The sequence below is a fragment of the Anopheles arabiensis genome, chromosome 2, assembly GCF_016920715.1.
Source record: "Anopheles arabiensis isolate DONGOLA chromosome 2, AaraD3, whole genome shotgun sequence".
Classification (NCBI taxonomy): domain Eukaryota; kingdom Metazoa; phylum Arthropoda; class Insecta; order Diptera; family Culicidae; genus Anopheles; species Anopheles arabiensis.
The window spans coordinates 73,224,689-73,252,587 of NC_053517.1; the positions used below are offsets into that span (position 1 = coordinate 73,224,689).

Here is a 27,899-nt window from a genome sequence, read left to right on the forward strand (position 1 = left end):
GTTTGCTGTAGAAGACGAAAGGGCCGCCCTTGATGCGATACCAAGCAATAGGAAATAGGCGATGGGAGTGGCGAGGAGTAGCGAACAATCGTTTCTTCAATTTATTCCCATATTTAATATGGAAATTCATAAAGATAATGCTAATAGTCATAACCGCGTGGCAGGCGGCTGGCTGGTTTCGCTGGGTGGAGAGAGGTTTCCACACCATGCACTCCTCGGAACCTCGAGAACCCTACACAGCTAATGTGCAATGAGTGGCTTTTTATTATTATTACACCTTCACGCACGAGATGCCTGTTTTTCGAGGGAGCATATTTTTCCAACCTTAACCACCATAATCGACCCAAGTGACTAAAGGACTTTCCTGTGAACGTTGTGACACGATGGTTGTTTTCGTCGCTGCCGTCCACCAGGCACCGATGGACGGTTCGCTAATGAAATCAACAGCCATCCATCCATCAACCTTGTCCCGTGGTCAGTTTGATGGTTAATCCCCAAAACCCTCACCACCAAACCAAATGTCCCGTTTGGGGTCCGATGTCGTGCTAAATCATAAGTTTCCTTTGGTTCACCCACTGTGCGGACCACAACGGCAATCACCAACTTTTCATATCTCCAGTGAAAGGTTGGTATTGGGGATGATGGCTAGCGAACGGTAAGGGCGGACCGGTTTCTCCATCCCACTCCTGCTGAACCGGAACCTTTGATAAACACGAAAATTAAATTTAATGATTTTTATTACCGAATGATTAGGAGCGAACATACATTCGCATTTGCGTGGTGGGTGCAAAGCGCAGAAAGGTGGAAAGGAAATTCTCGGTCCTAATCGGTGTCGTAAAAAAGCGCTTCACAGCAGGGCGAGATCCCTTGGGTACAAAGCGTGACAGAAGTGGTAATTGTATTAAAGCTTGATTTTTTTGTTGCTTTGTGTAGTAATAAGCTTACCACGCTCATGAAATTACATACAAATTAGTCATTAATTTGAATATTGTTAAGCATCCATTCGTGTGCTTAAGTTAAGGAGTAAGACGATATGAAATCATGAAACAGTCACCCAAAGGTGCTGTACATTTGTGAAACGTAGAAAATCTTTAGTTGTAATTTCACATGCTTTAATGTTGATAAAAGTTAGGATAGTTTTGAAGGAAGTCCATGCATACGACTCTTGCTGTATCCAAAGCAATCCAAGCTTCTTCACAGACCTCCTGTGGAATTAGTTCAATAAAAAACATGCATAACGTTCCCACCCTCCGGCCAGTCTTGTACTACCCGATTATTGCACGAATGTTTCGTGATTTATGAATAATCATTTGGCACGGCAAAACGAAGATGCTATTGTCCTTTTCGAAGTCAACGTGTTCGCATGCAAGCGTGCACATGGGCACACATTCATTGGTGGTCGTGGTGGCGCGATCCTCCTTCCACATACATGTGCCAGTATTATGACCGCCGGTCGCAAGCAACTTCCACTGCCGGCATCCGCGGCATCGATTTGTGACCGCTTGCGTATTAAACTCCCATAAAGCGCTAGCGTGTAATAAAACAAAATGACACAGGAAAGTTATATCCTCCATTTGTTACGCTCGCCTGTGCCAGCGAAGCATGCAAAAGCGAACCATTTGGGAGGGAAATGGATGATGGAATTTCGATTTCAAATTGCAACGAACAAAAAAACCGACCCCGGTGTACGTGTGCTTACCTCAAAACATATTATTATTATACTTTTCCTTTTACACACATGCCGCCTCTCTTGACGTTCCCTCTCCCTCCAGGCTGAGATGGTATCAAAGGCATTGAACATATAAAAATCTCCCCCTTCGTAAGCTGGCCCCAAACAAGAACTGGGACAGAACATGGTGCACCAGAAACGATTTGTCCTGCAAATACCTTCGCATGCGAAGGAAAGCGAAAAAAAGCCCGAATCGCCCCGAATTGCGTAGCGAGTTCTCCGTTCCGTTCCTATCAGACGTTGTCATATTTTACCATAACCAAAATCAAACAGTCCCACCGGAAGCGACGTACATCGGCGCTACACACGTACGAAAAGACACGTGCAGGACCAACTGTTCCTTAGCTTAGCCGAAAGAAAGCAAAATCGATTCTCAACGTTGTGCGCTTTACCATGTGCACACTTACACGTGTGGTGGGTAAACTTGTGAGCCTGGTACAGTGGGTGGGTTTTTTTCTTCGTTCTACACTGTACGCGTTAAATACTAACTTAAGCGCTGCTAACGAGCTTGGTGGGGTAATTTTATTAGCAACAATCACGCGCCCCCTCTTTTTCCTCGTGCCACAGCTCGTGAAGGAAATGAGTAAATGTAAACGCTTTTTAGGCGATGCATGAATGCGTCAACGTGCTTACCAAGAAGAAAGGTTCTTGTGTTATTTCTTCTTGCTAATTTCATGATATCGTCCACACAGCATTAGGTTCTGCTTCGTATGGTACGTAATCGTGTTATAATAAAAACAAAGCTCTCCATTGTTCATTCAACAAACTTGTTCGATCGAAGATAAATATGGATTTTTATGATTGCAATTATCACCATTGAATAATCAGTAAAATACGCTACAGTGCGCGGAACATTGCTGTGTATATATGCAAATTAGCAAGCGCCAGTGTGTCATGCTCGAAGAAATGTACGAACAGTAAGCGGTATGTTAAATCTTCGATAAAACGGCAGTTAAGCATCATAAACAGGCGACGTTAAGAGCACGGTTAATCGGTTTGATGGAGAGGTTAACTGGTGAGATTGTACTGGATATTTTATGAGCTAATTCCTATCGCACGAGCTTTATTTGTGACCAGAGGTCAAGATTGATTCTTTGATTCATTAACTTCAGACAAGAGCAATACCGATTCATTACTGCAACGATCATAGGGTTTGAATAAAATAAACTATCCTCATAAATACCTCAAAACCGCCCTGATATTAAACAAATTGTACAAATTTGATAGTTAATTGTTCAGGTTATTTTGTATTTTAAACGGATACGAGTATGCAAACTTAATATTTTTAATCGATCAGGTTAAAATAAGTAAGAGTTTGCAGAGAAATATGGAGATTGTGGAGATGAATAAGTGTTTTTTATTCAGTCAGTATCAAGTCAGTGTTACTGTTCGTTTAAAATAATTGATTGTGTTCTGTCACATACCTTAAGTACTTTAAATTCAATCCTCTTCTTCTTCATCTTCTTCTTCTTCTTTTTTGGCACAACAACCGTTGTTGGTCAAGGCCTGTCTGTACCACTACTAGTGGGCTCGGACTTCAGTGACATATTTATTAACATAGCAGGATAGTGAGTCCTACGTATGGTCGCACGCTCCATTCGGGGCTAGAACCCATGACGGGCATGTTGTTAATTTTATTGGTTTATTTGTAATGCTTAAATGATATTAAATCGAAGCAAACGACCAGCAAATATATTTCAATTACAGTTTGCATAACAATAAAACCAGCCAGACCGGTTAGTTCCCGTCCATCCTTTTCGAAATAAAAGAACGGTCCCAACTCAACGACATACGAGCTAGTTCCGCAAGCCTTAATTGCTTTCGGTAGTTTTTAAATCTCCATCGCCACAACGCTTGAAACACCCCAAATACTTCGGGCATTCGGGCAGTGAACGAATAGTGCGGTTTTTTGGACGACGTTCCCTATCCCGTAAAGACTCACTCACACAAACACCCTCTCTCTCTCACACACATACACACATTCACTCTGCTCAGTGCTGCCCTCGGCCAGCTAATTAAATAGCAATTTCCGTTCGCTCCACTTTGCACCGCCGTGCCCCTGTTCCTGTAGCGATACCGGTGTGCACTCGAAAGCGCGAACCAGGACTCGATTGAAACATAATTATGCGCTGCATTTTCGTCGTACCACCCCTTTTCACCAGGCGAGTGACAGGGTGGGGTATGCACATCGCTGCAGGTGGCCCATTAGGTCGGTGTGCCCGGTGTAGCTGTAACGGTGTCACTCGTATCGGGACTTTGGAATTAATTTTCCACCACCGCCGATCGGTCCGGCCCGGCGGGTCCGGTGCACCATCGTACCAACGGGGATGTCGGTGGCATCGTCCCGGGTTTACTTGCATCGTGCCCGATGGCCGCCTCTGAGTCTGCTGGTGACAGAGTGCGCGTACGGCGCACAAGGCGTTTGAACTGAAATCGAATGAGTAAATTAAATAATCAACGCCAAACCGAGCAGGACTTTGTTTCGGACTCGCTCTAGCACCTGCGCACCGTCCCGGTGGGTCGCTGAATCGGCAATATTGCCGTTCCTGCTGGACCGTTTGTGTCCACAGTTCGGCTTAATTGACACTACAGCAGTGGAAAAGTTTCGCCCGGCCAAAGGCACAAGAACCACGGGCAAGAGCGCACACACACACGCATACACACACAAACACACTCCATCGTTACCGTCCGTGAACGCGTTCATTAAAAGGAATAATTTGATTACCCGTCGATTAAGCGGTAAACCATTGTGCTACGTTCACTTCGACGGGGCCCGTACGATGCCGCAAAGCATCAGCGCGTCGAGTTTCCTCCAGCGCGCAACGGCAGCCATTTTCTTTTACCGAGCATCGTACGATATACGATGGCTACATCAAACACGGCTGGATGCTGCGGATCCGACCCACCGCGCTCCAAGCAATGGGAAAAACTCTCCAACCCTGCCGCTCGTTTGTGTGTTCCGCTCTTATTCGCTCACCGCTATTCGCCTTTCGCTCGCACACTTTGATCGATTTTCCGTGCCATTTAATGTAAACCCCACAACTGCTCTATCATCAGCCCTGTTAGAAGCGGTTAGCAAGAGTAAGGGAGATGATTATCGCACGCCCCGATGCGCACGATTGCGCGAGACGAGCAAAGGATCTCGGTTTTGGGAGCGCCCTTTTTTCATGATTTTGTAACCGTTTGCTATTGTGGTTCAATTTACGAGACAAATTGGACCTATTGTCGGGATAAGATGTCGGTGCTAAGACGATGCTAAGTTCAGGAAGTTTTGGGGGAAAAGCATACTCCACACCCAAGCATAAATCAGACTATGTACAAGAAATGCCAAATATGACAACGAGTTTGCACAATACGTGCTTATTTTTTATGTGTTAATTGTATACAAAATTTAAGAATAATTTGGATTTATTTCAGCAAAGTTTTAAACGAAATAAAAAGGCAAATGTTAACCTATGAGGTACTCTTGTTTCAGCCCACTTGGTTTAACCTCCATCAACTCCTACCATGGAACACAAAAGAAAGCTCTCAGCCCACATCATTAGGCGTACCGTGACAAATGTCCTAATCTCTCATAATTGTGTGAGAAAACATGTGTTTTCCTTCGCGCAAAGCCGTTCGAGGGAAAACCTCAAACATTGCACCCTTCACTCCGGCGACGGCGACGTCAACCAAATTGCTTCCCCGAGGGCAGACGGCGCGCGTGCGGCTGGCGTATAACCTTGCGCCTCTGCAGGCTCAAGTGCCTGCGGCAACGCAACCCAATAACCCGTCAAGCGTAATTTAATCTGGATTTGTCCTGCGTTCCGTTTGTTTGTCCCTTTCCAGGGCTGAGGTTTGGGCTCTTTTCTTATGCGTTGAGCCAAATAATCCCCCGCACACACCGCGCTCTCGGGCAAACAAAAAAACAGACAAACGGTGGGATTAACGTTATGAAATTTTGTAAATCGCATTTCGCTCGATCGATCTCGTTAAATGAAGATATTGCGGAGGAAATGTGGAATCGAAACAAATAACCGTGAAACACCCCCGCCGTCTCCGGAGCCATGGGATACCCAAACGTTGAGATCTTCCGTCCGAGCAGTTTACGACAGGCGATGGTGGAAAAAGGAATAAAACTTGGGTCAGCTCTCGACTCGAACAGAACGGAAAAACACATTCCATCGAGACGAGTCTGCCCAGCCGGCACGAATGCCCAATGAACGTGGGCGTCATGGCTCCGCAACAGAGACGAGCGGGCAGGGACGGAGCCGGATTATTCAATTTCCCGTTCTCCGTTTCGATCCGAATGTCCTCGCGTGCGGCCGGGGTGAGAAGAAATTGGATCCATCTTTGGCATTACGTAGCTCCGCGTCTTCTGATCTTTCGATTTGATTGACTTTTTCTGTTGTTTCCTTCCTCCAGCGAAGGATCCATTCTTTTTCGGGGTTCTCCCTTTATTTTCCTGTTTGAATTTCCCGCTCGCCCCCCTCCCCGCTGTGCATCTTTCCATTCTCGGGTCGGCGGCTGTATTAATAGCAGCTTTCCTTTACCTGTCCGAATGGGATGCGCAGGGATGGATGGAAAACCACTTGACAGATATCTCAGACAACTCGATAAGATCCGATCACGTCCCTGCGATGCGCGCGCTAGAAATGGAGAGCAAGACGTACGCGCAGCCACTCACGTGACAGTGACAGCTCCGCTAATTGTAATCCGTTCTTCGATAGACAAATAGCTGGTAAATTACTGGGGCTTCGGCAGAAACGCGGGAGGGATTTACCGTCCGTCCCCACCCGCCAGTGGTGGGTTTGAGTGATGGAAGCAGATTACATCGAAACGCCCGCGAGTCGCCCGTGTCCCACGCGTGTTCCTCCGGGATGCATCACACGCGGGAAAACGGTAATGATGTTGCGCTTTCGGGGGTTTTTGGCTGCCCGTAATCTTCCTCGTCTCCATGTAGGCCAACAAAAACGCTCCAATTAAGTGTGTAAATTAACAACAAATCAGATTTCCCGAAACGATTGATTAAGTGCGCTTTTGCTTTCGGCGTTAATTGGTGACACTTTTATTGATTACCGCATTGGTGGTGTTAGTTATCGGGTGACAGTTGTTGGCTGCTGAATTGTAGCATTGTATGGTAGAGCATGTTTTAGATCTTTAAAAATAGTTCTTTTTAATGGTGCTGATTAGTCAATCATTTTTAGTTTCTAAAGTTGAAATTATGGAATCTTAAACAAAAGTTTAAAGGGGAACATTAATTTTTTTATCTCTTTTGTGGTGTTATTAACAAATGCATATTTCAGAAAAAAGATTATTCATTTTTTTTAAATTTTTGCTATTTTTTATACAGTGCCCACTAACTGGCTGTGTTTTACTGGCACTAACTGGAATCTCATGAAGAGAAAGTTGTCCCAAATCAGCATTTTTCACACAAATTTAGGGTCCTTTACCTACGTTTGCTATTAATTTAAGCCATCACACGAATTACTATACTTTATATCAACATAAATGAAAAAAAAAAGTTTGGTATGTTTATACCAGTCAACGCCAATCAAAACAATCAATCCATAGAAACGTCACTCCAGTGAGCGAACGTTGTTCGTTAAGCTTGTTTACCTCTCAGTTAGCGGTCATTTACTATTATAAATTATTTGCGTGTTAGAAATAGCGTAAACAATTACAGCTAAATTTATGTAACATTGTCAACTAGTAACAAAGCGTTGCAAACATATTGATTTTTTGTCCAAAGCTAATACAGTAGAACGAAGTTTATCTGGGATTATTTGGATACTAAAATAACGCGGATAAAGGAATAAAGATTATGTGATATTAAAAATTCGTGATTGTTTTTTGAAATTTTTACTATGTTTTGGTAAAACCTATCCAGTATTTATTTACTTCAGTTTTTTTAATGAGAATATTTGAAATTTACCATGAATTTTAGCATTTTTTGTTATGTCACTGTGCTTTGATAACGGTTTGTTAAAATATCCTCCCCAACACGCAATGTCATCTTTGTGTTAAAATATCATTTCTCAACAGCATGAATAAACGGACAGCCAGATAAAAGGCATAAACCCGCATAAACGGCGTTCCTCTGTATTCTGTAAAAAAATATTACTGCGTCAATAGTTTAAACTAATGATCGGTAACTCGGAATGAAGTCGTGGATCCACTCCGACTCCGATGCTCAAAATATGAATCTGACTTCGGATCTTAACCGGGTTCCGGGCGATTCCAGACTAGTCCGAATGAGTCCGGTCGAGTCCGAATCTATACGGATGATTCCGGATGTGTCCGAATGAGTCCGAGGTTTGAATGAGTTCGGATCGATCCGACTCCGGAAAAATGGTATTTATTCATCACTAGTTAACTAACACAGTTAACTTAACACACTCTTAATGTTTTGTTAATGAAGCAAAAGTCGTACAAACTTTCCTCGAAAAGTGTGGTTTAGCAAGGTCATCCTTTCAGGTTGGAAAATAAACAAACAACCATGACGAGATATGCAACGAGTTCGCGGTACTTGTGTTTGCTGTTTTCTATGGTACACACATTTTACTTCTGCAACGAACCTACTACAACATTGTATTTTTATTACTTTACGCTCGGTAGAGTATAATTGCAAAAGTATAGTCCTTCTCGCACTAGCAATTCTACCATTAGACGATGGGCAAACAAGCGTGTCACCAAATCTCGTGTCACGCAGACATAATGCGCACCGTGTAGTCAACTTTAGATGTGCATCTTATACCGTACAATGACAGCCCCATTCGCAGACTGTCACGCAAACGGGGCGACACTAATTAATTTAATTATTTCAACTAATGTGAACTATTTGAAGATGCTATCTAAAGTGTGCCGTTCAGCACAAACCCATACTGCTCAACCGACTGACTGCCGGCACACTACTCCGCACTGCTGCCGGGAATTGCTTTTTATCATGAGAGACCATTAAAACAACCTTCGACTCTCCGCCCTCTCTCCCCCCTCTGCTCTAACAGCCCAATGTGCAACTTCTTTCGCATACGCATTTTCACGCTGGTGAAATGTGAAACTTTGTGTCGCTTTTTATTTGGGGTAGAGCGTAAATGGGAAAGCGGATAAGGGACAACTTAATTGCAAGTTACACCGTACGGGTCGGGTCCGTCTGGTTCGTTTGCTGCTAACGCTGTCACAACCAGGTCCGCCGTCACAAACTGAATGGCTAGGTGCTTCGATTGCGTTTCCGTGATCGCGCTTGAATGTGATTATTTATGACTATTTAATTACTGTGTCCTTTAACCGATTAAATTTTGATTTCATGCTCCGCACGCCAGACCATTCCCGCCGTACACCTGAGGGCCAGGGTCGGTCGATAATGGTCGCAAATAAAAGCGCAATAACAGACGTGTATCGTGATCAGGACGGCATGCACCACCAGTACCATCGTTATCCTTTTCTAGCGCTGTCCCTAAGCAAACAGAGCCACACGAAACCGACCATCGAGCGAGGAATGTGCATGTATAAACAGCAGTTTTTTTTGTAAGCGTCCCACTAATTGCTGCACTATCCAACACTCATTGCAGTCCATCGTCGGTGGTGGAAATAATTGAAAGAAAGTCGGCACATGTGCATCGTGTGTTTCTGTACGGTTCCATTTCCTGGAATCGTTCTCTAGTTTGTTTTTTGCTTCCTGAGGCCGCCGGGTCGGAGTGGTGCACTTTTTCAATTTTCATAATGGAGGTTTTGCATACAATGCAACCTGGAGCCTTTTGCATTTTCCAACCAAATGGTGTAGGGGTCTAGTTGGTGGCGTTCGGTAGGTGGAAGCTCTATGGTTAGCAGAAATTAAATCAAAGCTCAATTTAAATTAAATTAAACTCAATTGTGCTTCGGCTTAATCGTGATTGCTAAACGATGTGAAGTGGTCAGGGACGCGTGTCGAAGCGGCATGAGCAAACTTTCCACTTCTTTCCCCTCCCCACTAATGCACTCCGCTGGCTGCATGAAGGAAAAAAGCTTTTTCTATGCACCAATCGAGACCCCATCGCATGCACATGCACCGTATTTGCGTTCGCTTAATTGGCTTTGCGGGGTGTCCTGTGGATCCTTTAGGGCACACTACCCCCAGTTCCGTTACACGGGGGCCACATAGTCGAGAGAAAGAGGCAACAAATAAATAAAACCTGCAGCCAGGTTTTGGTTGATAACAGGGGTCAATTACCGTGTTATTTTTCCTTCCTTCTCAACCCGCGCACCCGCCACACGGTTGCTGTAAGCTGGGAAATATAATTTGTTATAATTGTTTCGGTATCTATTATGCTAATTTGACGTGACAGGTGAGCGATCGATCGCCCCACTGACCGCACTGAAAACCCAGGCTTACGGGCACTGGTAGCGGGAGGAGTGTTATTATTCAAATGATTCCAAACGAAAGGGACAATCGATATATTACGTTACGCTCTGCCCAGCTCCCGGGTCCGTCCAGCTCATTTGGAGGTAATTTTTAATTGTGCCATGGTCGAGGCAGCGCCCGCAGAACACAATCGCTTATCGACTGTGATTGATCAATGCAGCGATGGTCCGGATGGGAGGATGGAAAGCAGTGGCAGGGTATGTAATTAAATTTCCCTCCAACAAAACAGTGCCCACTGGCCGCCACCCTTTGCCTGCTGTATCTATTTAAAGAGCATAAAACAGCATTACTCATCAGCCATAATTAATCATTATCACCAGACAATGCATACAGCGAACGAGAGCGGACGTGCGCGCGTAATTAGACAACACCTCAGCCCGGCGAGCTTCACCATTAGCAAAAGACGCACCGTAGCCTTTTAATTCTGAATGTTAGTTGTACACGAAGGTCCGCAGAGCAAAAAACCAAAAATCACAAAGCCCAATTAACCACAACCGTTAGTCACACACGGGTTAAAGGGGAGTGAAAAATATATGATTGCACCTACTAAACCGGTGAATATAAATCAAAAGTGTACATCTAATGGTTCCTTATTGAAAATAGAACTATTCGTGACTTTTGGAAGTTCTTCTTTTTTTCGTTTTCGTATCAGCTCTGCTTGCTGGAATGGTGGCGTTGAAAGAAGAAACACCCATAGGCTTGTGCAAACAATACCAAACAATGACCAACAAAAAAAAAACAAGTGTAACAAAACACCAGCGCGAATGAATCGCATGCCCCGACATCATTCGTCACAATCACTAAACGATTTTTGGCAGCGACACCGAGATTGAAATTGCTTTTTACCAACTTTTGAAGCTCAAATGGCTTTTTGAAAGAACATCGGGAGAGAGAGAAGAAAAAAAACACACGCAGCACACTGTTACTCACTTTTAGGACATTTTCACACAACAACTTCACACCCACCTGAGCTCAGTGGAGTTGTTTGCTGTTCGGTGTGATTTTTCGACCAAAATTGATGTTCTTGCTTTTTCATCCCATGCCTGACAGTTTCGTTTAGTGTAGGCTGTTTTTTATTATTTTTCGTTCTATAGTGAATTGTAAAACGTGACGATATTTCTTTCGTTTTTTTGCTACGCTTCGGCACATGCGCGCCCGGTCTACCGTTTGGCCAAGCGCTGGTAAATTGAATTTGAATAAATAACATTCAACCAAAATTGGATTATGTCTTTTTTCTAGTTGCAAAACGTGAGTGAGCGAACCTGAAGCGTGGTGTTCAATCAACACGATGGTTGATTTTTTTTCCTTTCTTTTTTTCTTCCGATCATCATCCCTTAGCCGCCTTTTACCTCGCGTAATGCAGGATCCTACGACACAGGAGATGGGAGTGCTTTCAGCATCAATTTATCGCATGTCGTTGACCGTGGAAAGTAAATATTGTTTTGCCACAACACATCACGCAGAAACAAATGACAGTACTAACCACGCTTCGAGCTTAGAATGGGATTCGTTTGGCTAAGAAAATCCTTGTCCAATGGGTGTTGTTAAACTTTTCAAAGTCAGTTTAAAAATTGACTCATGAAACGAACCAGGCAGCCCGGACCACGAGTTAGTGGTTTCTGCCCGGATGAAGAACGTGCCTCCCGACGTGCACGAAGGAAAACGACGCGTGTGTTGCAGAAAGGGGAAATGAAAATTAATTCGGTGCGATTTCTACTCCACCTTCTCTTCGGACCTCGTTGCATCGGCAGCCAGAATGCGCTCTTTGTGAAAACCCGCGTGACCCGTGAGTGAGTGAACCGAGAATGGCGGTGGATAATGTTTCCTGTGACGAAACGTCACTTTGAGGTTATGTTCCGGTGAAACGCGAAATTCAATTTCACTTCCACAAACAACTCCGCTGCCGTTCCCGGCCCGCTGAAGCCAAGTGCTGCGGACGTGTGTATGTGTGAGTGTGAGTGCCAGTATTGACTAAACAGCTCCATCACCAGCACCTTCCAATCGCCAACATCATTCCAAACCCAAACCCCAAAAACCGACTACCGCTCGCTCCCGTTTTTTCACACTCGCCCGTTCCATTTCCAGCCGGTGGAAGTGGAATAGTTTTTCCACAATTTGCCGGTATTGTTGCTCCACTAAATTGCAAATCGCGAACATGTCCCGCGGAGTCACTTTAGCCGTAGCTTTCCCCGTACGGTTATTATCCTTGACAGTAGTGTACACGGGGCGCCACACTCTGATGCGACCGGGTGCATCCTTTATGCTTGCGGTGTAGCTGTCACTTTACGTGTACGTTGTAGCATTCACTTTTTTGTTATTTTTGTTTCTTGCCGACTACATCTAGAAGCTTTGATGGAGTGAAAGTGGTGGAGTGGTCCTTTCGCGTACATTATTGTCAATCGAGTTTTACAGTGGTTGTGCGTGCGAAAAATATCATCTACGTGCGTTTAGCTGGGGTTGGTTGAGATAAGTAACATTGACGGTATAAACGCTCCAAAAATGTGTCTTTCTCTTGAAAGTTTGGCTGGAAGTGTATGTCAGTTGTAGGTTCAAGATATGTCTTAAATACAAGGAATGAAAATTAATGTGCAATATTTCATTAAATGTTTTGCAAGACACTTCCACATCAAAACTCCTCTACCAAAAATATAGAGATTTGCATAAAATAATTATGAACATCAAATAAAGTAAAATCATAAAGTCAAGTTATTATTTGACTCAAATTAGCCCCTAAATCTGCTTTGATTTCGTAATCCAGCGTGGGTTTAAACGATTGACTCAACCGACTGTACATCACTTGCCACACTGCAAAGAAGGTTGAAGGAGGGTTGACCTGGTTTGAAAAAAAAACGAACCTCTCAAACAGTGCGTCAACGCGCCGGGAGTTGACACCGGAAAATATTGACAGATGCATGACGAGTCCTCTCTTCCCGACGTGCGACATCGATAATGAGGGTGTTTGGCAAGTGGTTGCGTCCCGCTGGAAGAGTTTTTAATTTTCGCCCAAATGTTCGGTGCAGTGTTGTTGTGCCAGCATCGCTGGTAGGTGGTTGTTCAAACTCAATTATAACAGTGCCAGGCGTTGTTTTGTGGTGAAAATGAAAATTGTACCATTCTATGGGAAGAAGCAACATAAAAGTTTGATTGAATTATTGAAACTAATTATCACACTTTTTTGAGAAAATTTTAAAACAGGTGAACAATTTTTAGAACATTAAAAACATGTAAATCTTACATGTACTTTTTACAAATCAACCACTTTTAGAGGCAAGTAGGGGTCTAGTTTATACACTGTCGTTACCTCGTAAGAGAGGTTCCAAGTCAGTAGTCTGATTTAACTACGTCTTAACTCAAACCAAACGTAAAAATACAAATTGATTGACCCTCCTCCTACTGACTGGCTTACATAGTTGGTGCCTCATTAAGTGCACAATATAATAGGAAAACGTCAAAACGCAACAATTACAAAAATTTCAATCAAAAGTGGCATAATCGTTCCCTTCCTTAGAGTGTGTATTAATAGACCAAATATGACACCCCTTTCGGAGGGAGTATACCAAGGGCTGTTGCTATCCGCCGGCACCCCAAGGCTCGAACCAAACCTCTCCCTCTTGTAATCGTATTCATATGATGGTAAATTGAAAACTCAATTACCGCTGCGATTTACCAGCCACGGGCAACCCCGGAAGTGGCAAGCGGACAGCAAAAGCAGTAGGAACAACGTGCACAGAAGGCTAGTGGCTCTGACCTCGTACCCACGTACTCACTCCTACATCGATCAGACAACCAGGAGTGTGCACACTTCGCATCGCTTCTAGACGGCAGACCAAAGGGGGAGAAAGCCGCAGGCATTTGCAAGATGACAAAATAAACAAACCACTACGCAAAAACGGAGGGCGTAGTTCATATTTTCGCCATTTCCTTCCCTTTTTTGTTGTTGTCCGATCCTGTAAAAAGCGAGACGTAACGAGATGATTCTCTATTGTATCACGTTGAATATGATTGGTAACGATTTTGGGCGATATGGCCCGGAGTCCGGTCCGGCCTACTCCAGATGTTTGTCAAAAATCCAAACCACTACAGATGGTGGTACAAAACGAAGCGTCAAATGTAAGAAAACTATTCATGGTTCTATTCCGGCCGTGCTTGAGATGCATTAATGAAACAATATCCTCGTTAGACACCTACCTGTACCCGTACTTCCGGCAAATTCACTTTCATCGCCAGCTCCTCACGCGAATAGACGTCCGGATAGTGGCTCTTTTCAAAGGCTCGCTCTAACTCGTGCAGTTGATAGGTGGTGAAAGTGGTCCGATTTCGACGATGCTTCTTTTTCGAGCAATTATCATCACCACCTAGAACCGGGCCAAAAAACAAAAAAAGCGTCAGAACAATGAAGGCCATGTTACATAGCGCAGATTTAAAAATGTGGAGAAGAAGATAATAAACGATTGCTAAAATAAAACAGGAAAACCTTCCATCTTACCTTCATCGTCACTGCCCGAGCCCACCTTTTCGCCCTGTTCGCTGGACGTAGTTTGATTGAGCTCTTCGCTGGACGCGTAACTCACGCCACCGTCGTCTGCGCCCTTGTCCGCACCACTGTCCGCCGACTGTCGGTGCGGATTGTAGTCGTCCGTCCCCGCATTGGTCCCGGCAGCCGTCCCGTGCTGCCCGGACGATGGCGATGTCTGTTGCGGATGTTGTGATTGTGAAAGGTGTTGTTGTGTCTGTTGCTGCTGCTGCTGCTGCTGCTGCTGGTGAAGAACTTGTAGCTGTTGGTGGTGATGCTGCTGCTGCTGCTGTTGCTGTTGATGATGATGATGGTGCTGTTCCGCTTCGTACGCTGCAGCCTGTCGGGCCCGCAGCTCGTCGAAATTTTTCATATAATCGAAACTATTAGCCCTAATTGATTTATCGGCTGACTCATGCAGCTTATTATATTTGTTAATGGAGCTGTCGGACGTCGGATTGCTTTCGGAGCCGTCCGGCAACAGGACGCCGCCGTCGCCATTTCCGCTATTGCCTCCAGGCCGATCCTCACCATCCCTCGTGCGATCGTATTTGCGCTTCAGACTCCCGCTGCCATTACCACTGCCTGCGCCGGTTGGGGATGAAAGATTCTCCTCGTACTCGCCGCCGCCAGATGCACCACCGCCTGCCGAGGTGCCCGTTCCGTCCTCTGGGGGACCTTCTGGTCCGCCGCGCATACCAGCCGCGTAGCCGAGCGATCGATAGCTGCGATCGATGAAGTATTTGTTCGTCTCCTTGAGCGTCTTCATGTACTCGAGCTCGGCCAGGGAGGGATGCGGTGGCTGCTGCTGGCCGAGGGCTGGATGCTGCGCATGGTGCAGCGCAAGCTGATGCTGTGACGGATGCGTCGGCGAAGGCAGTTGGTGGGGAAGGTGCTGCTGGTGTTGCTGCTGCTGCTGCTGATGCAAATGCTGCTGAAGGTGATTGTGCGCATGGTGGTGCTGATGGTGGGCTGCATGCTGATGGAGGTGAGGTACGGCCGGCGGGTGTTGGTGATTATGATGATGATGCAGATGATGGTGCGACGGTAGCTGATGATGGAGCGCACTCTGGGGCGACGACGGTTCGAGGGAGCTGGCCGCCACGAGGTCCAACGATTTGATGTGGCTCTGGTAATTGGCTAACTGTTGCTGATACTTGTCCGGGCTCGAGGGACTGCCGAGACCGTAGGTGGCGGGTAGCTGTGTTTTCGCCATCATTTGCTGCTGATCGCACAGCTTGATCTGGCTAAGAGGGGATGCGCTGAGATCGGTTGCATCGCTCGAGTCTCCTGCGAACAAAGGGCGGGAAGCGAAATAAGTAGAATGATGATGGGTACCAACGTTTTGAGTGCTTTATGATCCTGCACCATGCTAAATCCTACTGGAGCTACTAGTAAATTGAAAAAAGCTATAAACTATTAAACTCAACAGCAACAACCACAACGTGAAAGGTCAACATAAAAACAAAATGTAATAAAAAGCTGACACAATTGATTAAAGTTTGCTACACCATGCACATCTCATGGTTAGTAAAAACATTAGTTAAGCCATGCCAAATCATATCGCAAAACAATCTCCAAGTCATCTAGTTATGTTTTCAATCGCACAAGAAGTCAATCTAATCGATGTGTTTATTCAATTAGCTCAATCAATTCCGGATTCCGACTTTTCGTCTGAAGTCCAATTAAAGATGGCGCATAAGTGCTTCAACAATCAAGCTTTTGTTTATGTAGGCTTTAAATCCAGTCAGGCAAAAGCTATTAATCTGATGAGATGAGCAAAGATGGTATTGACCAAGTAATGCTCTAACATTTCAAGGAACATAATTCGATAGTGATGAAACACTACTTAATAACTTGCTACTCATTATATAAATCATTAAATCTAATCACGATATATAATTCAGCTCTTAACGTCAACAACTCATTCACTCTGAACTATTATATATTACTTTTGTCGTTATTCTGTATGTACAAGTATACAACACCACAAACATACCGTAATAAATGTGCACCAACCAAAAACATCAACAAACAAAATGCGATTCCGATCTCCGTTTACCGTATTGCCCTTCGTTTTACCAAACGCAAAACAGGTGCGAATTGCTTCTTAATCGAAATTAGGCAAACAAAACACATAATAAGTTTCAAACTGGTCATAATTTTTTGACTAACTTGTATCGCGTGTCTGCCCAGTTACGGTGGGCACGAGCAGCCAGGCAAAACAAAGCGTAAAACCAAATTCCATCACACGGCACTGTAGCGTGCGGAAGCATAGAAATCATGGAAATGGTTTAACACACGAGCATGGCGTTCAAACTTGTGTTTGGGGAATTTGTTTGTAACCTTTTTTACTCCCATTCAAAAAAGCCGCTTTCGCGGGTGTTTCTTGGAATTAGTTTTCGGGCATTCTTAATTCTACCCCCACTGGCACCGACCCTAGGCGTACCCACGAGCACGTGCCTCGCTACACAGTAAACTGTTGTAAAAGAAACTCCTTCTTCTAAGCCCCAAAAATAACGAAATGTAATTTACTAGCGTTAACGGGGTGAATTTGAGTCCCGAGCATTGCGATTTTGTTTTCGGCAAGCAGAACGGGAATGCAACCCTTTGTAAATAATCGCACCTCGTTCGGTACAAAACTCGCAAAAAGTGAGTTATTTTTGACAAATTAATTACACACGGGAAACTCGCATTCATTTGCACGGCAAAGTGATCAGTTTTGTGAAGCTATGAAACAGTCAGGGCAAGTATGGGAGGGAGGGATGGTAAGACACTGCTCAAGTTTTCCGCTTAGCCTAGCCTACCCTGCGTTGCCTTCTTTTGTCAGACCATTCTTCCCTGGCGTGGTGGCAAGCTTTGCATGTCAAAGTGTCATAACGCTACGGTGTGGGGAAATTGTATGTGCTTTAGTTTAATGGGTAACAGAGACCCCGGCATTTTCGTCGCGGCTTCATTATCTGTTCCCTTTTTGTAGGATAGCGATCGACCCCTCAGTGCTCGTTTGCCCCACTTGCTTACCGCTTCCTACGGACTCCTTGCTTTTGCTATTTCCCTGACATATCGGCCGTGGCAAAGACAACCACAAAAAGCGACCGGTGTGCACGTTCTCGAATGGTTGAGAATGAGCCGGAAAACCATCGATAGAAAAACTGAGTATAGTGAGGAACCGCTGACTGCTCGGCAGTCTAATCTAAATTGTGCTCAAATTCAATTTAATTGAGAGTGATTTAACGTTCATGATTTAGTTGTCGCTTCTAATTCCCGCGTGCCACCGCTACCGGTTTAGTGCAAGGTGGGGAAGGAAGGAAGGAAGCAAAACCACTGATGTGCGTGTTAACTGTCCTTTGTGCTAGGGGCGACAGCAGGCAGTGTTTAGATTGATTCCATTTCGAAAGGGAAGAAGCCGGTCGGCAACCGGTCGGTGGGGATCGAAACGAAACGCCCAAAACGATATCAAATGCAATCCATTAGTGGAAGTCATTGTAAATCTAGTGTTAACATCATGCAAGTCAAATGATTGTGGTGTTTTTTTCACTCTTCCTCTCTGTCAGGGTCCTGTTTTTGGTCGCATTATCCAGTGCCTATGTTTGTGTGTGAGTGTGTGTGCCCAAACTGGTGTAAAGAACGTGGCGTGCTGTGACCAACGCCATCAAATGCCGTTGACGAGGACAGTTTTCAGATACAGCTCACAATCCAGTACAACTGCACTCTCCCTCTCTTACTCTCTCTTTTGTTCTCTTTCTTTGATTCCGAGTTATTTTGGTCTCTTTTTGTAATAGGATCAGTTTCCCACCAGGGCCGAATCCCAGCCGAAGGGGACATAGTTTCGAGGGTTTCATCCATTTTTTAACTATTACGAGACGAATGTGCTATCTTGATGGACTGTCAATATATCGTTTCACTATCAAGTCCCAGACTCGTGCTGTAGCGATCATTGAGATCCAAATTGACAGGCGCTCCGTCACGAACCGTTCATTCGGAGCCTTCGGTTGAAACTCGTTATATAAACCTAGGACGAGGTTGAAAAGCAAAACTAGCGAAACTTCGACCGGGAAAAACATATCCCCCAAACGGGGACATAGTGTTGTCAGTCCAGGAACACCTTCAAACTAGTGAAAAGGCTTTGAAGGATGATCACACATGGATTACGGGATGTGACACAATGATAGGTTAGATTACCTTCGAGCAAATAGAGAAAGATAGAATAGATATGAACAATCTGCAAATTTTTCTGTTCTTTTATCCGATCAAATATTAGACAACAACAAAACATAATTTATATTTAGTAACCAATAACCCCGATACTGAAAGAGTTAAAACTAATTAAATAGTTTACGCTTTTTACACGCTCGCTTACATTGGAAACGGTTTCCTAAGTGAATAATTAGTACGATGGCAATTGGTTGCTAAACATACGTACATTAGTCGTCTGTTTACAGCATCTACTGCAATGCAAGCTGCAAGTCATTTTTGTTCCCACCTTTTACCGACCATCTCTCGCTTCTTGCTTAATGCAATTCCAGTGAGAGGCAAACCCAAACATCCAAACTAGACAACTCCGTCAAGGATCGGAACTTGATTGTTGATTAACATCTCCAAACGTCACTGTCTAAAGCGACTCGGCACGGCAACAGCGGCGGCAAAAAGGTGCTGCCACAAACGAATAAAACACCTTCCAGTTACTTTTAAAGGGGACTTTTATGTCATTCCTGCCAGCGAGAAGGATGAAAAGAGGATGGTATCAAAACTACGTTACCCATCCGTGCTATTGCTGGGCGGAAAGTGAAGAAATGGAGCTAGGGCTTGGGATGACTGGTGCTGCAAGCGTCTGTGTGCTTTAACATTTCCAAGGACTCATTTTTAACGAAGACAAAGAGGGAGAGACACAGAGAGAGAGTGAGTTAAACAGAAGGAATACTTTAAGCCCTTGTTCGCATCTAATTTCTAATAATATGCTCGTTGTTTCTACACGGGATTAAAAGGGATAAAAACATGCATTTAACGTGTGGCATAAATTGATTCCTATCGAGACGTACTGATGCTTGTTCATCTTGGCGAACTCGCTCCAGCCAATCATTGTCTGACGATCACAATCCTACGTTAAAAAGTACATTCTGCTGCACTCAAGTAATGATCTTGCATGACCTTTTTTTAATGCGCATAATTACTCTCATGTTTAAAAGCGTCCATCATCTATCTAAAGTTTTCAACACATAACGATTACCACAAAGGTGGTGAGAACGCGATGGCAATGCTGCTAGATTATCTCTTAGAAAGTGAATGCTTATTAGGAAAAATCTATATATTTAACTAATTACTTGCTATCACTGATAGCAATGCATGATTAGTTCATTCAAGAATTACATTAATCCTTCACCGTTTGATATTGAAATTTAAAGCCGAGCTACTCAGTAATTACAGTTCAATACGCTGAAGATACAGGGTAACGAGGAAGAAGTTAATAAACAATACTACCATGGCGAAATATACTATGTACAAAAAAGGTTTTTTTCCAAAACATATCACAGCTTCAATGAAACTATACGATTCAATGACATCAACAAACACACTGAGACCTGTATCCGTGTTGTCGCAGAATCCCAGGACGAGGTCGATGAGCCCAAATAAACAGTGCTCCGCAATATATATTAAAAAATCAATAAATACAGCGCAGGAAATTCATAAATATGTACCCTCACCCAGACGATTTGCTAGAATGTCGCAAACGAAAGAAAGAAATCCCGCTGACAGGCCGGTCACAGCAACAGTCACGAGACGCCAGATCCAGACGTCACGATAACCTCCAGCTACTTTTGATTCAATTTGTTTTCCTAATTAATACCTGCATCCGCATACATCCGGCACGAAGCGGCATTACGAAACGCACGTGCTAGAGCTTTACCTATCGCTATTGTAGCCAACTAAACAAATTCCCTCATAAATGTTAGACTTTGATTAATTGAGCTGGAGTGAAGTGTCCGATTAGCATTCACTCGCAACCACTGTATAGTTTCCAAACAGAGCATGGATTGTGTTTTAAATATCAAGGTGATAAAATGTATTACTTATAACGGATTTAACAAACAGTCTTTTTAAAAAGAAAATAAACGATCTTCAATATTGCAACTTTGCAAATGGTTGCAAATGTAGCACACTAGCATCGAACCCTTTGACAACATAATTGCATAATATCGGTCAGCGTCCATAGTGAATAGGTTCAGGTTCTATCTAGATGGAGCAAAAATGTCATGCCGTAGGGCATTTCAGTAGTTGCTAATGGTTTTTGCTATTCCAAAGAACAGATTGCTTTCGATTACCATCAAGCTCGCATTTGATCTTCCTTATTTTGTCTATCTTTCTCTCTCCGCTCCTCTATTGATGATTCGATTAAGAAGATACAAACACATTTATTCATTACAAACGAACAGATCTACACACTTTTCAGCTCGTTCAAAGGTAGACCTCTCAACCGAGGTCCGATACGATCTGAGGATGGGGCTAGGGCTAGGTATTAGGCGGCGCCCGGACACAGAAAGCGCATCCATCCCTTTTTTAAATGCCTGGATTCAACCTTTTCCAGATATGTCGCTTGATCTTGTGCTGCTGCAATCCGGTTCAATACGTTAGAGATTCAAAGTCATCACACTCAGCAGAGAACAAGACCCAAGCTAGACGAAATGCGGTACCGGCAGGCAAGCGGCCGCTAAAAGGTTCGCCAGCAGTGCACTGCTGGCTTCCCACGTTATTGAGTTAGTTTTCCATTTGGCAAACTCTTTCATGTTGAAAATCTCCTCTTATTGAATTTCTTCCGCCCCTTTTCCCGTGCAGAATAACGGAGGAACGAGAAGTGAAGGCAGCCTTTGGTACGGTGGAATGCAATGGGAGTAAAGTCGTCTTCCGACTGTCGCCAGACAGAACACTTTCCATCCGGCCGTACGTTCCAATGATGCAGCTACTAATTGCACCGTATCTTGCTGTTAATTTGTCTAATTTGCTGTGAGTGTATATTTTTGTTTCAGCGCACAGGAACAACAATGATTCTCAAGAAATCGTTCGAAACAGCCGGAGCGAACGGATAAGTGATATTTAATACAGTGTTTTGCCTCGTCATGGGGTTCGTTTGTCGGGAAAACTCTTTGGTCTTGTTATGTCCCTTTTTTGTTACTTCTTGTCAAACAAAGAGACAACATGTTGAAGAAATGTTGAATGTGCACCAGAAATGGTTGATTGAAAGGGAAAGAAAACGATTGCTGATTTGCTTTCACTCGCATGTACCGTCTGTATTGTTTGGGGTCAACTAACATAAAACAAATAGATAATGTTCCATGCTTTGTCGAGGTACCGTCAATGTGATATTTTTAAAAGTTGTTGATTTTTTCTAGCTCTGATTAAAACTTAGTGGTGGAATTTATATGTTTTGATATGTTTGGTATGAACCGATGATCGGGTCTTGGGTCAATGTTGACCCCGTTGTATGATTTTTAATTTTACGAAATTTAGATCAATTGCCGCAACAGGACGATACATTACAAATGAAATAGGTCCTAAGACTTAAATAGCTATGATCTAAAAATTAAATTTCATGTCCTGCTCCCATGTGAACGTTAGGGCCCTGCGCATCGTGAGTAGCCGACCCGTAGGATCTTAATTGATTAAAAGCTTGAGAACATCAAGTCTTTACATGTTTTATCGATTCGGATGACATGTTTCAAATTATATTAATTTTATTATAAAAATTCATGAAACAAATATATTTATGATTTGTAAATTCAATAATTATGATCAATCATGATTTTAAAAAAATGATTTGTTGATTTTTCACCACACAAACCATAAATGAAATATGAAGCATAATAGTTAAAAAAACATGAACTGAAATTTTATAAACGAGACTAGATGAAACCTTGTCTCATTGATTTCATCGAAACTTATCGATATTCTGATAATTATAACCATGTCATGTCGTCTCTACTCACGTTTATTAGCATAGCTATTCGTTTTTGCCTTGCTGAATGATACACGATCTTAACATTCCATTGTAATATAGCGAGTGTAATGAATTCATGTCAAGTATAATTAGCCCGTGCAAAATCTTCACTCAGTAATATGGGTCATAAGCAATACGGAGCCAATTGACTTACATTTATCGAACCATCCGCCAATGTCCTTAAGCCACTGTAAACCGTACTCAAAACGGAACCTCTGTGTTCTTTTTTTTCGTCCGATTGGTGCCACTCACTTTAAAACCTTCGCGGACAATCACCAACCGCCTCCGTTCATTAGCCGGCTCGCCAAGCCTGACAGTGGCGTTGACGTACATTCGTCTCGTAATAGAATTACTACAATCTGTGCGGCAGAGAGCTGGGGAGCTGGGGCCACGCAGCGGTCCATTACCGCGGGTCCAACCCGTGTGTTGACCGATGATCGGCGCGTACTCTTCTTAATGGAAGCAACATCATTATTAAGCAATCGCAACATTCATTTAATGATTAATTAAGTGCTAAACACGGCACTGGCGGTAAGGGTTTGGAGTTGGAGACTTGAGGATGGTGTGCCAGGAGTTTATTGTTATTTATCCGCGCGTTAATGGAGATGGTAGGAGCCACTTTAAGCCATCACCTTCAGTTTCACACAACCTCCTCCGTGACTTGAGCCAACCGGTTACCGGGATTCGAGGTGGCTTAACTGAACGTAATCCTAATTTTCGCCCAAACGTCTAATGCTCAAAAAGACAGTTGGTGCGAACAGTAGGAAACTAACAAAAAGCAAGCGAAGCTATCGACGGAGTTGGAGTTGAAGTAATAAACGCAACCCCACTACCATCGAACACGACCGAACGAGAAACAAACTGTGAAAAGTGAGGTGTATCTCGCGAGACATAAAGAAGCGTTAATAAATCAATCAAAGAAACACTTCCATCCATCGGAATCGACCCAACGATGGAAGGAACAAAACGAGAGAAGCATAAAATCGTTTGATTAATTTAGTTTTAACCGTGCCAACCGTGCGTGTTAAAATCATCGACAGCTGGACAGGTGAACGTTCCACAGGGTAGGGCCGTACGCAAAAGCGAAATCCTTCCTGTAGTTTGGTATTTTTTTCCACACAGAGGTATTGCTTTGGATCCAGTTTATTGCTTTGTTTTCTCGTACGTTCTCGTACGAAAGTAGATTTTAAATTGAATTAAAACTCCGTGGCAGCACGCAGAGCTTCGTGATCCACTCAAGATTGACGACGGAGCTGCCGGGTGCTGGAAGATTACGGCAGTCATGCTTACAGTGTGCGACCAAGCGCAACTCAAGCACCGAAAACGGAGCACCAATTTTGGGCACAAACGTGTGTAGATGCCAATCTTGGAACGCATATACACTTTACACGCTCCATTAGCCGTACAAGAAGGGCAGGACCGGTCGGTGGGATCGGTGGCCCGGTTTTGAAAGTGAGATTTTGCACAAAAGGATCGGCCATGGGTTGCTAAATGTTCGCCAAAACCTGCAGGCAACCGTTCGGACAAGGCAACTATCTGTCAGACGCTAACGTACTATTTACCCCTTTCACATCCATTTTCCAAAGACGAAAAGCATTTCCTAAGCAAAACCGGCGATACCAGGTGGGAAAATTTCTCATGAGTTCCGGTGGACACATTTCACTTTCCCAACTCGGAAGCCCGCCAAGGGGCCCATCAAGTGTTCGCTACAAGAGCTACACGAAAGCGTTTGATTGATGACAGAATGGGTCGAGTGGAGGGTTCCCGTTGGGAAATAGGGAGCAGACAGTAAAGCCAGCATGGCTGATGGAGCTGACAGTGGAAGATGCAGAAAGCCCAGAGATCTAGCGATTGGCCGCGGTCGATTACGGTGGCTGATTCGGTCGACAAAGGAAAGCCCACCGCTTTGTGTTCGCTATTGGGGCGATGAATGGGATACCGAAACGCTAAATTAGAGACACTATTATTATCTGTGCACCCACCGGACTTGTCGGGAGCTGAAGTTAACGCATGGCTTTTCCAATCGTTCATTGATCCATTTGTGTGGTGTGGCAGATTTCTCTCTGGGTTTGAATAATTTATGTCTTGAGGCATGAATCTACGCACGAGGCTTTTCTATGTATCATCTAACGATGGGAGATGGCATTTTAGAAGAAACTAATCAGATGCAAACAATGTGTTGAATATTTAGACTTTTCCCAAGTGTTTCAGTAGCATGCAGATAGAGTGTAAACCGCACAGATTAATTGAATAATAAAGGATATTTCAGTGACACAATCTTGGCATGATTTATGAGCATTGTTAAATTCCGAACAATAATTTGATATTTGCATGAAATGAAGCTGTTGTACATTTAATATCAACATTATGCGTTCAGGAAGCATCATAAACACGCAAATAATGCATTAAACTGAACCACATTGTCGCTCTAAGTATTTGGAATAATATGTAAATAAAAAAAAAACAGTGAGAAACTTAAAAAAACTCAATTGAGAGAATTCATTCGTGTCCTAAACGACAAACATAACATCCATTACATTCAGCAATCTAGAACAGTTTCCCAGAGATTAATTTATGATAAAAAGATATTTTCTTGTTCTTAAAAACATTTTTACAATTTCAAGTCAAATAGCTTACTTTAAATCAAAAAGTTGCTAGTTTGTCATATAATAAAAATATCAAAATTATGCACGTACCGCAGTACAATTTGCTCCAATTTTATCTCTTGCTATGCTATCCTATATCCTTAGCTCCTTTTTAAAATAAATTATTGACTTTGGAACTTTCAGCAAGTTTTTCAGAACCAGTTTTTGCACAATGTTTCCAAGAAATAGCAACATATAGTTGTTTTTAATTTTTGTTTTGCTGATTCTTAAATGTATATTACAAAGTATTACAAGTCAGACATTTATCAATACATACAACAAAAAATATTAAAACATTTGTAAAATTTTCATATACATCACACATACAACCAAGCACTTCCATAACATATGAACATATCTAACGTAACATTTACATGAACATATATTACTATTTCAGGGAGGTTCGTATCAAACAACTCACAAGAAATACATTATATTTTTTATTGTTGTTGTCAGTTCACTTTCACAAATAATAATTTTTAGCGTTTTTGGGTTTATTGTTACGGTACAATTCACTTTGTCTTTTGTTTACCGAGTTGTTGTTGTTTGTATAGCTTTAAGAGGCTTTGGCTCCAACGGAGTTCTTTTGCCTCTAATGTTTTAGGAGTTATGTTCCGAATCAATGAACCATTTCACCGTTTGTTTTGTATGGTAAGAGGTTGATTTTTAAGGCAGGTTTTACGAAAAAGCTGTCAATCTTTTGATGTGAAATATGTGAAAAATCTTTTGATGTGAAATATGTGCGGCAACAACGACAAATGAACATTGATGACATAATTAATAAACAAACAAATTAGTTCTAATTGCGTGCAAACATAATTTGTAATAAACAGAAATATACAAAAGGTAAAAGTAAAAACAAAAATGCATTCAAACAAAGAACCTAAACACCAATGCTACTTTTTCATCATATAACTTGTTTTGTTCATTTATTAAAATCATCGATTAAGCAGTGGATGAGCTATAGTGTTATTTCAGTTTTTAAAACATTTTTTACAAAGCCAAAAGTCATCAAACCTACTGAAACCAAACCATTCCCAGCCAAACAGAGCCAAACTAGATTAGTATCCTACCTCCGTTTTCACAATTATTCAAACCTAATATTGCGTCGATCGTGTGCCGAGGTGTGAGCGTTTGACCGCCGGGTCCGAGTTTTTTCGCCGTATCTTTCAGGAAAATGCCATTTTCTGAAAATCAAACCACCAGGACGAGCACTTTAGAAACAATACATACTCCCAATCAAGTACAGGACCAGGACACTGACTGTTCCCATTCCTTTGTAGGCTTTTGGGTAGCCTTTCACGCACTGTCTTTCTCTCTCGCATGTGTTACCTACCTTCGCGGAAGTTTTCCTCAATGTCGACGTCGAGCTGACCGCATTCCTTTAGCTTTTCCATGATCTTGTGAAAATTTTTGGCATCGCGCACGTTCTCCAACAGCTTCTGCACGTCCTCGGCTTCGCTCGGTGGAAACTTATTGTGTGCAATCAGCTTCTCGATCAGGTTCGTGAAGATTTGCTTCTGCACCTCGGACAGGGACTTGATGTCCATCGTAGGCGGCAGGCGAATGCAAGAATGGTTGGATTGACAGGGTGGGCAGCGTTTTGCTTTTTTATTATCCGTTTTAAGAGTGGGGTCACTGAGCAGTTTTATTTTTGTACGAATATCCTTTACATGAAATTGATAACACACTCAAACCATATTTCAGATATTTTTCACATTTGCCAGTAGGCTGAACGGCTTTCTTTTATACAACACCTTTGAACTTCGCGCACACCAAATTTTGTATATTTTACACCGTCATTATTACGTTATTATTTCCTCAATATATTACTACACCAATTACACTGATTCCGTATCATTGATAAATTTCGAAGCATTAGGTTCACGTTTAGCCTATTTTCTACTTAACAGTGAGAACGTTACATGGCAGGATGTATTAACTTCACTTTCCGCACTGCAACCGCATTCCCTCTAAACTGTGACGAGCATGGTCGCGTTATTATCCTTGAGATAAGGAAATGTGTGCCAACAGGAATTTCTTTAATAAATTTCCTTTCGCACTGGTTGGTTCGTGTCACAGAACTACACTGGCGACCTAGCCACTAGGGGGAAAAGATTTTTCCTGCGTTTGCTGGTCGGGAAAAATTGTCAGCATCAAACCATCAGCACGCATAACCGCCCCCTGGGGAGACACACGAAACAACACCGGTGCTGCGCCAAAACACAAACAAAACAAAAAGCATAAAACCACACACTCACGCGATGTAAAACTACACACTACACGCGGCCAGCTAGTAGAACCCCGGAATGCCGTACCATGCGACAAAAGAGTGCCCCCAGGAGCAGCACGCGAATTTCACGCGACACGCTAAAATCGAACCCGAAGAAACACGCGAAACCACCACAGCCGTATGCGCAACCAAACGCGCCAAAGGTAAATGGCGTTTTGTGCGGTTCGTCGAAAATCCTTGTGTGCTGGAGCTCGATTTTCCCTGGTGCCGGTGGTGCACTGCTACGCTACCGGGGTAGGTTTGTAGTGCTATCCTCTTTTCCGATTTGCGCTCTCACTCACTCTCCCGCGGCGTACACCCTGTGTCTATCCCGTTTCCACTCCCTCCTGTATGTTGTAGCCGTTTCCCC

The 27,899-nt window shown here is 43.3% G+C and overlaps 1 protein-coding gene across 2 annotated transcripts in view; it reads right to left on the reverse strand.

The window, feature by feature from the left end:
* Positions 1 to 27,689, reverse strand: part of LOC120897242 (retinal homeobox protein Rx) — a 45,184-nt gene extending 17,495 nt beyond the window's left edge. Inside the window, exons 1-4 of one of the 2 annotated variants that reach the window (XM_040301956.1) lie at positions 26,594 to 27,689; positions 26,355 to 26,444; positions 14,596 to 15,912; positions 14,298 to 14,464 (exon numbers count right to left, since the gene is read on the reverse strand). In XM_040301956.1, coding sequence (XP_040157890.1) covers positions 14,298 to 14,464; positions 14,596 to 15,912; positions 26,355 to 26,444; positions 26,594 to 26,807 — 1,788 coding nt within the window. In that variant the 5' untranslated portion in view covers positions 26,808 to 27,689. Of the gene's footprint in view, positions 1 to 14,297; positions 14,465 to 14,595; positions 15,913 to 26,330; positions 26,445 to 26,593 lie in introns of both variants that reach the window. The other variant, XM_040301955.1, reaches the window with a different exon arrangement.
* Between the last annotated feature and the right edge of the window lie 210 nt (positions 27,690 to 27,899).